This window comes from Hemitrygon akajei, chromosome 10 (genome assembly GCF_048418815.1).
Source record: "Hemitrygon akajei chromosome 10, sHemAka1.3, whole genome shotgun sequence".
NCBI lineage: Eukaryota > Metazoa > Chordata > Chondrichthyes > Myliobatiformes > Dasyatidae > Hemitrygon > Hemitrygon akajei.
In genome coordinates, this window is record NC_133133.1 from 45,350,936 (window position 1) to 45,363,786 (window position 12,851).

Consider the following 12,851-nt stretch of genomic DNA (forward strand, 5'->3'; position numbering starts at 1 on the left):
TTAGCCTGACATCAGTGAAACATGACTATGTCAACAGGTGCTCACATTTATCCACATTCTCACAATCCTTCATTGTAGTGCCTGGCCTTGCATGCTTCTCCGATATACTCATTCACATGTACACTTTTATTTATTCATTAATTAATTCTCATAGGCACTTATTAAAGATCATTCTTCCAGTCGGTAATTCTCAGTGCTGGCTCTTTTTCCAACAATTTCATCTGAGCCAAAGTCAAGATTAAAAATAATTCTCCCAGAATAAAGAGATTTATGAACAAACAATTATAGCAAGTGGAACTTAAGATAGTTAATCACAAGGTAAGAGCAACTGAATGGAGAGGGCCTGTGCCACCTTGGATTAACCTTAATTGACAAATATATTGACCCTCTGGCAATCAACTCTATCTGGCCAATCAAGCTTATCTCTAATACTCCAATTCACTTAGACTAACATTGAGTAGCATTTTGACTGCTGAGATTTTTAATTTCAGTACTTTACAGTAAATTATATCATCTGTGGGTATAGAATCTTCTCACATTTGTGCTTATAAACTTGTATTCCACAGATAAATGGCTAAAGATTTAATAATGTCTATTGGATATAATAGATCAAACAACTTGCACAAACAAAATGCCTTTGAAGTAGTGGAGCATAGATACTTAAAATCAAAAGCAAATGGCAATTAAGCAACCTTTGAAGGAAAAACTTCCCCCTTCCTTTCCAGTCCTGAAGGAGAATCTGTGCCTGAAACATTGACTGTTTGTTCATTTCCATAGATGCTGCCTGACCTGCTGAGTTCCTCCAGCATTTTCTGTGTGTTGCTTTAGATTCCCAGCATCTGCAGAATTTTCACGTTTAAAATTATTTTCGTGTTAGATTTTGAAACTGAAAGGGTTTTGAACTTGAAAAGAATTCATGAGACTGAAAGGCTTAGAATCCAGATACAATGCTGAATGTTTTTCATGGTTATTGTTAAGGGTATGCATAAGAGGGAAAGTAATAAAAGCTTGAAAATCTGTCCTTGCATGGAGATTGAGAATGCAGAGATAAGGTGGAATCAGTCATTAGTGAAAGCAATTATTCTGAAATTAAAGCATCAGATGAACTGAAATTTAAAGTAGCTGAAAGGAAGTTTTTCATACAATGCTGTGAATTTCCTCCAATTGAGATCTACCCTGTAGAGATAGGGACACCTTTGAAGAGAGGTAGAAACTCAAACCCGTATGTAGGTGGCACACCTACTTCACTTAACCAACTCGTGTCTCTGTGGGAATGCATCATGCTAGGCATACATATTGTTAAAATGCAGCAATAAAATTGTAAAGTGTATGCCTTCTTGGCATGGGGTTGATAAAAGTGACAGACAATGGTATGTACTGTATAATGGGATCTTTTATATGCAAATTTCCTAATTGTGCTCTTTGCCGCTGCTCCGTTCCTGTGTCTTGTAATGCGGTGTAGTTTTGATAGTGCTGCCTCTGGAGTTATGAATACCCTTATACAACAGTTTAACCACATTTAACAGCTATCACGCTTGGTTGAGAGTTCCCTGCCTCTATCACTTCCTCTGAATTTTCTTTTTATCTCTGTGCTGGCTTTTGTTTCTCTTCATCTCTTCAAGCACTGCAGAAGCTGAAAGTTTGTGTCAACCATTTTGATGTTTTAAGATGTTCATGTGTATTTAAGCCTGCATGTGTATGACCATTTTGTTATGACTACTTTCCTCTTAACTTTGAGATATCTTTTGGAACTATATATGGTCATGATTTTTCAGCCATTATCATTGCTCTATCTAAAATCTACTGTCATCTTTTAAATTAAGTTCAGGTACAAGCTTGAAGCTTCCAAAAAATATGGTATATGACTATTTGGTACACAGTTTCCAAAATCAATTATATTACCCTCATTTTGAAACCAATGTAAATAGTGATTACATTTCTTTAGCATAGATTGAGTTGCAAACAGCAACACAATGATTATTCTAGCTCTGTGCATGAACATGTGGTTTTGCAATCCTTGGCTAATGTGACTGCTGCCTTTTTTGAAAAAAGAGGTTTTGTTTAGAAACAGGAAGTTGTGTGTCATTCACTGCCTTCAAACCAACTCCTGGTCCTAGGGTGCCCAAAGGTTAAAATTTGCATCCTCCTTTTATGACTAACCATCTCCAGCTCTAGAATTTCCCACCCTTCCCCAATAAAACTTCCAAGAGAACTACTTTTCCCCATTCCTTCCTCCATCTCCTTTGCAAACCCCCATTGTTGGCTGTAGGATGTGCTAACTGGGTTCCAGTGCCTGGAAATGCCTCTGCTTCCCCATCTCCTATTCCCTTTGCTCACTGTCATCTCAAACTGCCTTACCCCTCCCACTTCCATGTCTTCTCATTTGTTATTGCATCCATTGTCTGATTTTGTCACTGTAAAGTACCTTGAGATGTTTTCCTCATGTTAAAGATAGAATGTAAATGCAAGTTGTTGATAATGGTGTTTGGTGGCTCTAAGCTCTTGAAATATTTATAGCTAACAGGAAAACAGCAGAATCTCATGTTAATAGATTCTTGCTGGTAACACATTCCCATCCATCTTATGCTCATGCCTGCATGTCATGTAGTAGTCATGATTTCCAATATTGTCTTCTGATGCACCTGAATTTTGAGGATTTTTATTGCAATATAATTTTAAAGTTTATGTTTCATTCCAGACCAACACAATAAATTTGAAAGAATAAAATATTTTTAAGGAAATCTGAATAAAAGCAGAAAATATTGCAATTAATCAGCATGTTTTTTGGAGAATTGTAGACAAAATGCCTTTTGCTTATCTGCCCATAGATATGAACTAACCTCAGTATTTTCCAACATTACTGTAAATCAAAACAGATATCAGTTTTTATTACTGTACAGTGGTTTACAAGAAAACCTAATCAAATTGTCTTGTTCATTGTTTTATCATAGACAAGGAGGGGAGTATTCTCATTTTATGGGGTTTTCTGTTTGGTACCAAATGTGAGATATTCCCTTTGGACAGGTGAGGCATATGTACAAACTTGGCTATCTGGGAGGGGGGGCACAGGTTCTCTTAGTGGACTGTTGTTACAGTGTAATGGGAGCATCCCTCTTGGTTAGTGATAAAACCTAGAAGGATTTATTCCTGTCTTTGGAGTAAGGTTGGTAGAGCTATTTGCATCTCTTAGCTTTTATAAATATTGTCCTGGCCGGGAGGGGGAGGGGGGAGTCTTTTCAAGTAATAGTACATTAGCTCATTAAGTTATAATCAAACTTTTATGGATGCTGATTAATACAGGTGGGAGAAGATACTTAAATCAAAATCATTGCTGTTCTTCTAGCTCCTTGTGCTTCATGGCTACTTGAGATGTACATTAAATTTCATGCTGTTTCCTGCTCCCCGAGTTCCAGCTTCCGATGCTCCTGCCAAGTGTATGAAAAAGACCGATGAGCTCCTATAGTTGCAGGTTCTTCTGTGACTTGGTGACAGTTAAGAGACTCGGGCTAGCTAGAAAGGCAAAGTTTGCAACCAGCCACGCCTGTCTTTTGTTCAGGTCAGCTCAGTACAACATACCTAATGCAATGCTACTCAATTGCTTAAACTTATGGTTGGTCTGGAATGGTTCCATCTGTTACTTTTTTTCTATAATGTTATCATTTCAAACATTTCCTTTTTTAAATCTTGTAAACCTGGTGATGCAGTGACTTTAAGATGAGATAAAAACATACTTTTTCTGTGGATACCACATGCGAATGTTGACTTCTGTAAATCCAATAGTTGGAGTGGGTATGGTTGGGGCAGATAAAGGGTTCCTGTGTAGGTTCCTGGATTGAATTGGCACTGAATTGGTTGAGATCTCTCCACAGAGTGAAGGAGATCAGTAATACCAAAATATTGGTTAAAAATATGTTATTGTCCTTTTTACTCTATTTTAAAATGTAGTCATTATATTCAGTAATCAAAAATTTCCTGGTATTGAAATTCCCTTTGTTTTTGCAAAGGTTTAATTTAGAAGATTTTTTGAGACAGCGCATGACCTGAAGCATTTAAATGATTTGGGGATATGTATTTATTAGAGCCTGAGCATTGCTAATTATCTGACTATGGTTGGAAAATAATAGTCAATGTGTGCTGGGCTGTTCTACTATTTGTTTGCATTTGGAACTCTTCAAATTGGCCGCAGATCCTAGTTGTAAGCATACAACATCAGGAATACACCATTCACTATATGCAAATGTCATAAGCATTATGTGGGCACAACTAGTTTCAGTGTAGTCTTTACCTAAGTGAGATGCTAGAAATGAAAGGTGAACGTATGTTTTGGGTTTTAATCAATCTTTCAGTACTAAAGCATTAATTGGTAATAGGGAACATTGATCTTACCTGCCTGGATGGCTACCTATAGGAAATGGAATGGTACAGAAGTCAAATACACTTGTTTCTGGCGGGTGGCTTGCCACGTCACTGCTTATCCATATTTACAACATGTTTTGCATGAATGATACATCCATTTGTCCTCCTGTGTCCTCCATCCTCTTCTCCTTCACAGTCATCGAGAACCAAGCGTAAAAAGAGCTTCCTCTTGTCTCGAAAGCTTGCCTTCTACAAGAGCAAGGAGAATATTGTGCAAGAGCACGCAGGTGACCATGACCGTAAGTAACTGTGTAGGTTTACATGAATTCTGATTAGAGTGTGCTTTAACCATTAATGTTACATGCCTATTCTATGGTTCCAGTGTACTGATCGGGGCCCCAGCAGTTCCACACTTGAGTACAGCTTTGCAAAATGTGACAATGAGCAGATAAGCACATTTTCTGCAAATTAAATGAATGCTTTATTTTATTAAACAGTTTCCAAACGTTGTCAGCACATAGACAATCTATGCAATCTGTTTCGACATTAACACAACTTCAATTTGACATCCTTGCAATTGTATACCAGTTAAGACTACTGACATTCATATCACTAGCTGCAGTGGTCCCGATAGCTGTCTCTATTCTGCTCTCTCACTGCAGGTCCAGCTGTTAATTGACTGCTTTCCTCTGTTTCTGTATCTCTGTTTCTGTACTATTTCTAATTTTTTGCTATCCGGTGGTTGGATCCAGGAGTTCCCTGGATTGAGTGATGACTATTACGGGATGAAGAACCTGAGTAAGTGAGACTAGCATTTGTGAATGTAAACATCACAAACATCAAAGTTTGAAAATCTGTGCTAATACAACACTTCATTTTCTCACTTCCACTGTCACCTCAAGTGATTTTATTAACTCTCCCAATGCCAGGTCAGGTTTTCCTTCATCATATCATCTTCAATATGTAGATACATTTTTATAATTTGAGCTAGTTGAAATTTTTTTTTGCTGTTCAGTTATACCATAAATACTCCATGGAACAATTGCACGGTATACATATTAATGCTATCTAGATCACATAACACATTACAGTGTACTTGGGGTTTATTTGCAAAATATATACTGATTAAAAATGTAAGTTCTTGTGATGTATAGTTGTCTGCAATTTATACAACAAAAACTGAAGATTGAACAAGTTACTGTTTTGGGTTTCATGGATATTCGTGTTGGCAGAATACTTGCTGTGGGTACTTGCATGTGCTGGATGAGTCAACCGGTTCTCTTTGGGTTGAAAGTGGAGCTAACCAAGGAACAGTCATTGTTGGATAGAACATAGAACAGTACAGCACAGTACAGGCCCTTTGGCCCACAATGTTGTCCCGACCCTTATTCCCTGCCTCCCATATAACTCTCCACCTTAAATTCCTCCATATACCTGTCTAATATTCTCTTAAATTTCACCGGTGAATCTGCCTCCATCACTGACTCCGGCAGTGCATTCAATGCACCAACCACTCTCTGAGTAAAAAAACCTTCCTCTAAAATCCCCCTTGAACTTCCCTCCCCTTACCTTAAAGCCATGTCCTCTTCTATTGAGCAGTGGTGTCCTGGGGAAGAGGCGCTGGCTGTCCACACTATCTATTCCACTTAATATCTTGTACACCTCTATCATGTCTCCTGTCATCCTCCTTCTCTCCAAAGAGTAAAGCCCTAGCTCCCTTAATCTCTGATCGTAATGCACACTCTCTAAACCAGGCAGCATCCTGGTAAATACCCTTTCCAATGCTTCCACATCCTTCCTATAGTGAGGTGACCAGAACTGGACACAGTACTCCCAAGTGTGGCCGAACCAAAATTTTATAGAGCTGCATCATTACCCCGCGACTCTTAAACTCTATCCCTCGACTTATGAAAGCTAACACTCCATAAGTTTTCTTAATTACCCTATCTACCTGTGAGGCAACTTTCAGAGATTTGTGGACATGTACCCCCAGATCCCTCTGCTCCTCCACACTTCCAAGTATTCTGCCATTTACTTTGTACTCTACCTTGGAGTTCGTCCTTCCAAAGTGTACCACCTCACACTTCTCTGGGTTGAACTCCATCTGCGACTTCTCAGCCCATTTCTGCATCCTATCAATGTCTCTCTGCAATCTTAGACAATCCTCTACACTATCCACACCACCACCAACCTTTGTGTCGTCTGCAAACTTGCCAACCCACCCTTCCACCCCCACATCCATGTTGTTAATAAAAATCACAAAAAGTAAAGGTCCCAGAACTGATCCTTATGGGACACCACTAGTCACAACCCTCCAAACCGAATGTACTCCCTCCACCAAGACCCTCTGCTTTCTGCAGGCAAGCCAATTCTGAATCTACTTGGCCAAACTTCCCTGGATCCCATGCCTTCTGACTTTCTGAATAAGCCTACCATGTGGAACCTTATCAAATGCCTTACTAAAATCCATGTAGATCACATCCACTGCACTACCCTCATCTACATGCCTGGTCACCTCCTCAAAGAACTCTATCAGACTTGTTAGACACGATCTGCCCTTCAAAAAGCCATGCTGACTGTCCCTGATCAGACCATGACTCTCTAAATGCCCATAGATCCTATCTCTAAGAATCTTTTCCAACAGCTTTCCCACCACAGATGTCAGGCTCACTGGTCTATAATTACCCGGACTATCCCTACTACCTTTTTTGAACAAGGGGACAACATTCACCTCCCTCCAATCCTCCAGTACCATTCCCATGGACAATGAGGACGTAAAGATCCTAACCAGAGACTCAGCAATCTCTTCCCTCACCTCGTGGAGCAGCCTGGGGAATATTCCGTCAGGCCCTGGGGACTTATCCGTCCTAATGTATTTTAACAACTCTAGCACCTCCTCTCCCTTAATATCGACATGCTCCAGAACATCAACCTCACTCATATTGTCCTCACCATCATCAAGTTCCCTCTCATCGGTGAATACCGAAGAGAAGTATTCATTGAGGACCTCGCTCACTTCCACAGCCTCCAGGCACATCTTCCCACCTTTCTCTCTAATCGGTCCTACCTTCACTCCTGTCATCCTTTTGTTCTTCACATAATTGAAGAATGCCTTGGGGTTTTCCTTTACCCTACTCGCCAAGGCCTTCGCATGCCCCCTTCTTGCTCTCCTAAGCCCCTTCTTAAGCTACTTTCTTGCTACCCTATATTCCTCAATAGACCCATCTGATCCTTGCTTCCTAAACCTCACGTATGCTGCCTTCTTCCTCCTGACTAGATCTTCCACCTCACTTGTCACCCATGGTTCCTTCACCCTACCGTTCTTTATCTTCCTCACTGGGACAAATTTATCCCTAAGATCTTGCAAGATATCCTTAAACATCGACCACATGTCCATAGTACATTTCCCTGAAAAAACATCATCCCAATTCACACCCGCAAGTTCTAGCCTTATAGCCTCATAATTTGCCCTTCCCCAATTAAAAATTTTCCTGTCCTCTCTGATTCTGTCCTTTTCCATGATAATGCTAAAGGCCAGGGAATGGTGGTCACTGTCCCCCAGATGCTCACCCACTGAGAGATCTGTGACCTGACCCGGTTCATTACTTAATACTAGATCTAGTATGGCATTCCCCCAGTTGGCCTGTCAACATATTGTGACAGGAATCTGTCCTGGATACACTTAACAAACTCTGCCCAGTCTAAACCATTGGAACTAATCAGGTGCCAATCAATATTAGGGATGTTAAAGTCACCCATGATAACAACCCTATTAATTTTGTACCTTTCCAAAAATCTGCCTCCCAATCTGCTCCTCGGTATCTCTGCTGCTACCAGGGGGCCTATAGAATACTCCCAATAGAATAACTGCTCCCTTCCTGTTCCTGACTTCTGCCCATACTGACTCAAGAGGATCCTGCTACATTACCCACCATTTATGTAGCTGTAATAGTATCCCTGACCAGTAATGCCACACCTCTTCCCCTTTTCCACCCTCTCTATCCCTTTTAAAGCACTGAAATCCAGGAATATTGAGAATCCATTCCTGCCCTGGTGCCAGCCAAGTCTTTGTAATGGCCACTATGTCATAATTCCATGTATGTATCCAAGCTCTCAGTTCATCACCTTTGTTCCTGATGCTTCTTGCATTGAAGTACACACACTTTAGCCCTTCTACCTTACTACCCTTACGCCCTTTATTCTGTTTCTCTTTCCTCAAAGCCTCTCTATATGTTAGATCTGGCTTTACTCCATGCACTATACTTACAGCTCTCGCATGACCTTTATCCTCCTGCACCTCACCATCTGCTCAGACATTCTGGTTCCCCTCTCCCTGCAAATCTAGTTCAAACCCCCCAGGAGCAGCACTAGCAAATCTTCCCGCAAGGATGTTAGTCCCCCTCCAGTTCAGGTGCAACCCGTCCCATTGGAACAGGTCCCACCTTCCCTGGAACAAGGCCCAATTGTCCAGAAACATGAAGCCCTCCTTCCTGCACCAACTCCTTAGCCATGTATTTAGCTGCATTATCTCCCTATTTCTGGCCTCACTAGCACGTGGCATGGGTAGTAATCCTGAGATTGCAACCCTGGAAGTCCTGTCCTTCAACTTTGCACCTAAGTCCCTAAATTCTCTTTGCATGACATTCTCCTTCCTATCCACGTCATTGGCCCCTACATGGACCACGACATCTGGCTGCTCACCCTCCCTCTTGAGAATACTAAGAACTCGATCTGAGATATCACGGACCCTGGCACCAGGGAGGCAACAGACTGTCCGGGATTCTTGATCTCTTCCACAGAACCTCTTATCTGTCCCCCTAACTATCGAATCCCTATCACTACTGCTCTCCGCTTTTCCCTCCTTCCCTTCTGAGCTGAGGGTCCAGTCTCGGTGCCAGAGACGCGACCACTACAACTTGTCCCTGGTAGGTCATCCCCACCAACAGTATCCAAAACAGTATACTTATTATTGATGGGAACAGCCACAGGGGTGCTCTGCTCTTCCTGTCTATTCCCCTTCCCTCTCCTGACAGTCACCCAGCTACCTGTCTCCTGACTTTTAGGGGTCACTATCTCCCTGAAACTCCTGTCTATTTCTGCCTCCTGAATGATCCGAAGTTCATCCAGCTCCGGCTCCAGTTCCCGAACATGGTTTGTCAGGAGCTGCAGCTGGAGGCACCTTTTACAGGTGTAGTCATCAGGGACAGCTGTGCTCGCCCTGACTTCTCACATACTGCCCTAACTGCTGCCTCCATTACCTACTCCTAATTAGATTAATTAAAGGAGTTTACCAGGCCTTACCTCAGTGGGAGCAAGCTCGTCCTCAGCCTCTGCTTGCTGAAGTCTCTTAAGCCAAAGCCTTCCTACTCTGTCTCCCACTACTTCTGTCGCCCGCTCCATTAATCTGCTTGTTTTTTCAACTCTCCCGCTGCCTCACGAACCAACTTTCACTCACTCGTGCAGTCGTGTCCCGTTCAAACTGCAGAAGAAATGCCAACAACTAACTGAGAAAGATAGACAGGAGTGAAATTAACTTCATCTGACTGTGGATGCGATTACAGATGAAGCTGAATTTTAAAACATAGAACACTACAGCACAGTACAGGTCCTTCTGGTCACGATGGTGTGTCGACCTTTTAATCTACTGTAAGATCAATATAACCATTCCCTCATTCCCTCCATCACCCATGTGCCTATCTAAGAATTTCTTAAATGTCCCTGATATATCTGTCACTACCACCACCCTGGCAAGGCATTCCATGCACCCATCACTCTAGAATTTTTTAAAAACTTCTGTACTAAGCCATCAGCCTTTGGTAATGAAAAGTGCCTGTTCCATATCCTCACACTATGGCTAGGAATAGCCAGGATCATTTTCTTCACATTTGGGGCCCATTACTGACATCAGGATAGAGCTGCCAAGGGCCAACAGAGTCTTGCAACGTTGAGAGTCAGGTGTTGATCTTTGATCAGCATGTTCATTAAGCCCACATGAAAATATTCAGTGTGAGCGTTGTGCAGGAAGCTACCATGGTGCATTGTAATCACAATTCTATTACAAAGACAATCGGTCCATCTGTTGTTTCCTCCTTTATAACTTGCAGCTCTAGCACATTCCTTTTCATTTTACAGAGTGTATGACATCCAACACCAGTGACAGTGAAAGCAGCTCCAGTAAGTATTCTTCATCTATTGTTCAACCCCTTATTGGAGTTAATTTATATCCATAGTCTTCTCAGGCGATGTAGCCAGTCCAGAAATTCAGGATACACACTGCCTTATGCAACTCTTCACTTATTGCCCCTTACCTTTGACTCTCTCTCAGCCCTGTCCTTAAACACTAATTAACCCATAACTCCCCGCACTGTCCTCAAAACCATTCCTACAAACCTAAATAATCAACTAAGCCTGAGCCACGACCTCAATGGATATCACAGCTTGGCGCCATCTTGAATATGTAGGATTTTGACCTGTAACTGACAATTCCCCCCCCCCCATCGCCCCCACCACCACCAAGGTGCTGCTCGACCCATTGAGTTCCTCCAGCAGGTTGTCTGTTGCTGTAAAAAGTTTTCATTTAAAGTAATTAGTGTTGAAGAGAGACGGGGCTTTCAAATGGACAGCTGACAACTGCAAGTTATCTGGTTGGATCAGTATTTCTAACCCGAAATGCCTGAAATTCAAGATGCTGTTGTATACTGCTTTTAACTTACTTCACAATTTGCCATATATTACACATTTAGCAGAGACTCCACCCATAGAGCTCTAATCTTCACTCAAATGATGAATTCTCAGGGGCAACTCTATGAGCAATCCTTTCCTGTTCCAAATACTTGAGTTGAGTGGGTGGAAAGCTTAAGATTCTTGTGTGTAAGAAATTGATGAATGGGAAAAGGATGAGCAGGGGATGACAAATTGGTGAAAATTATGTCAGCTGTTTATAATGCTTTCCTTTTTTTTCTTATTTCAGAGGGTCAGGATGACACTGTTCTATCCTATGAAGCAGTAACACGCCTGGAAAGTAAGTAGATTATTTCTGGATGTTCGAATTCTTAATACTCTGCATCAAAAGGAGTGGGATGAGTTGAACTTAAGAACTAGCATGTTGGAGTGCGGTTTTAAATCTGATAAGTTTTGTGATAATTAAATAAGAGTGTTGATAAGTCTACAGTGGCTCTAGAAGACAGGTTCTCACCATCCCCTCAAAGACAACTAGGCTGGTGAGCAATTGTTATTCTTAATTATGTTCTCAAAATGAATTTCCAGTAATCTTTTGGCCTAGCCTGGAAAACAACCATTGTGGACTTTGTCAAAATGCTGCCCTGTCCTTAGCACTTCAGTTTTGCTGGAAAAAGCTAGAATAGTTACTGCTTTCCTGATAAACTGGAGCCTGTTTTCTTTTGCAGGAACTATACACATAACTCCTGATGTGATCTCACACAGGTCCTATATAACTAAAGTGAGATGTTTTTACTTTAATGCTCATATGCTGTCTTAATAAAGGCCAAAATAACATTTCTCTTCCTTCTTGCTTGATGCACCTGGATTGTTTTAAGCATCAACATATTACCAATTGATTATCATTTCAGAACAAAAGACTCTGCTTTTCTGCTTAGTGCACCAAAGTGAATAACTTTTCATTCTTCCACATTTTATTGCATAGAGTCCTATAGCCCACGCTGACCATCAAATACCGATCAATATTAATCCCATTTGCCAGTGCTTGATCTGTAGCCTTTTATGCCTTGGCAAGAAGGCTTTTGAGCAAGCTTTGCTTTCTATCTTATTCCTTGCCCAGTGTTATCCACCATGTGTCAATGATGTGTTTTTTTTTAAAGCTTGTTGAGCAGCCTCCCATCTGGGACTTTATCAAGAACCTTGTTTAAAGAAAGAATTAAATTCCACAAGAGGGAACTCCTTTTTTTTATTATTTCTACTCTGACATCTCCAATAATGTAGTCTCTTAGAGATTGTAATTTTTGTTTCTTAAATCCATGCTGTCACCTTAATCCTATTATTTTTCTGTGTTCTGTTGTTACACTCTTACCTACATTTAAAATCCCAGCATTTCCCTGTCATTTGGTTAATATGATCAGTAGTTCCATATATTCCCTCTTCCCCTTTCTTGAAAGAGTGGGATTAGAGTTCCTACCTTCCAAACCACTTCCAGAATCATGGACTTTCAAGGACAATAATGAAAGCATTCATTATCCCTGTAGCCAGCTCTTAGAAAACTTTTGAGGGGGGGGTAGATCTTCAAGTCCTTGAAATTTAGCAATTCTTAGTCTTATATTCCCCATTTTCACTAGATCTTGGACTCCAGTTTTTCTTCCATGAAAATAAACACAAAGCAGTTGTTTATATGTATGTATGCCATTTCCCCATTATAGGATATACTGTCTGTCCATAAGATAATCCGACTTTTGTGCAAAGGTGAGAGGGAAAGGATTTGAAAGAGGTATCATTCCTCCGAAGAGATCTCAATGATCCACAAA

At 41.0% G+C, this 12,851-nt stretch overlaps 1 protein-coding gene across 7 annotated transcripts in view; it reads left to right on the forward strand.

Moving 5' to 3' along the window:
- Nucleotides 1-12,851, forward strand: part of dlg3 (discs, large homolog 3 (Drosophila)) — a 559,740-nt gene that overhangs the window by 519,617 nt on the left and 27,272 nt on the right. For 6 of the 7 annotated variants that reach the window (XM_073058148.1, XM_073058152.1, XM_073058149.1 and 3 more), the window contains 3 exons: nucleotides 4,553-4,655; nucleotides 10,489-10,530; nucleotides 11,327-11,377. In XM_073058148.1, the coding sequence (XP_072914249.1) occupies nucleotides 4,553-4,655; nucleotides 10,489-10,530; nucleotides 11,327-11,377 (196 nt within the window). Of the gene's footprint in view, nucleotides 1-4,552; nucleotides 4,656-5,108; nucleotides 5,155-10,488; nucleotides 10,531-11,326; nucleotides 11,378-12,851 lie in introns of all 7 variants that reach the window. The other variant, XM_073058151.1, reaches the window with a different exon arrangement.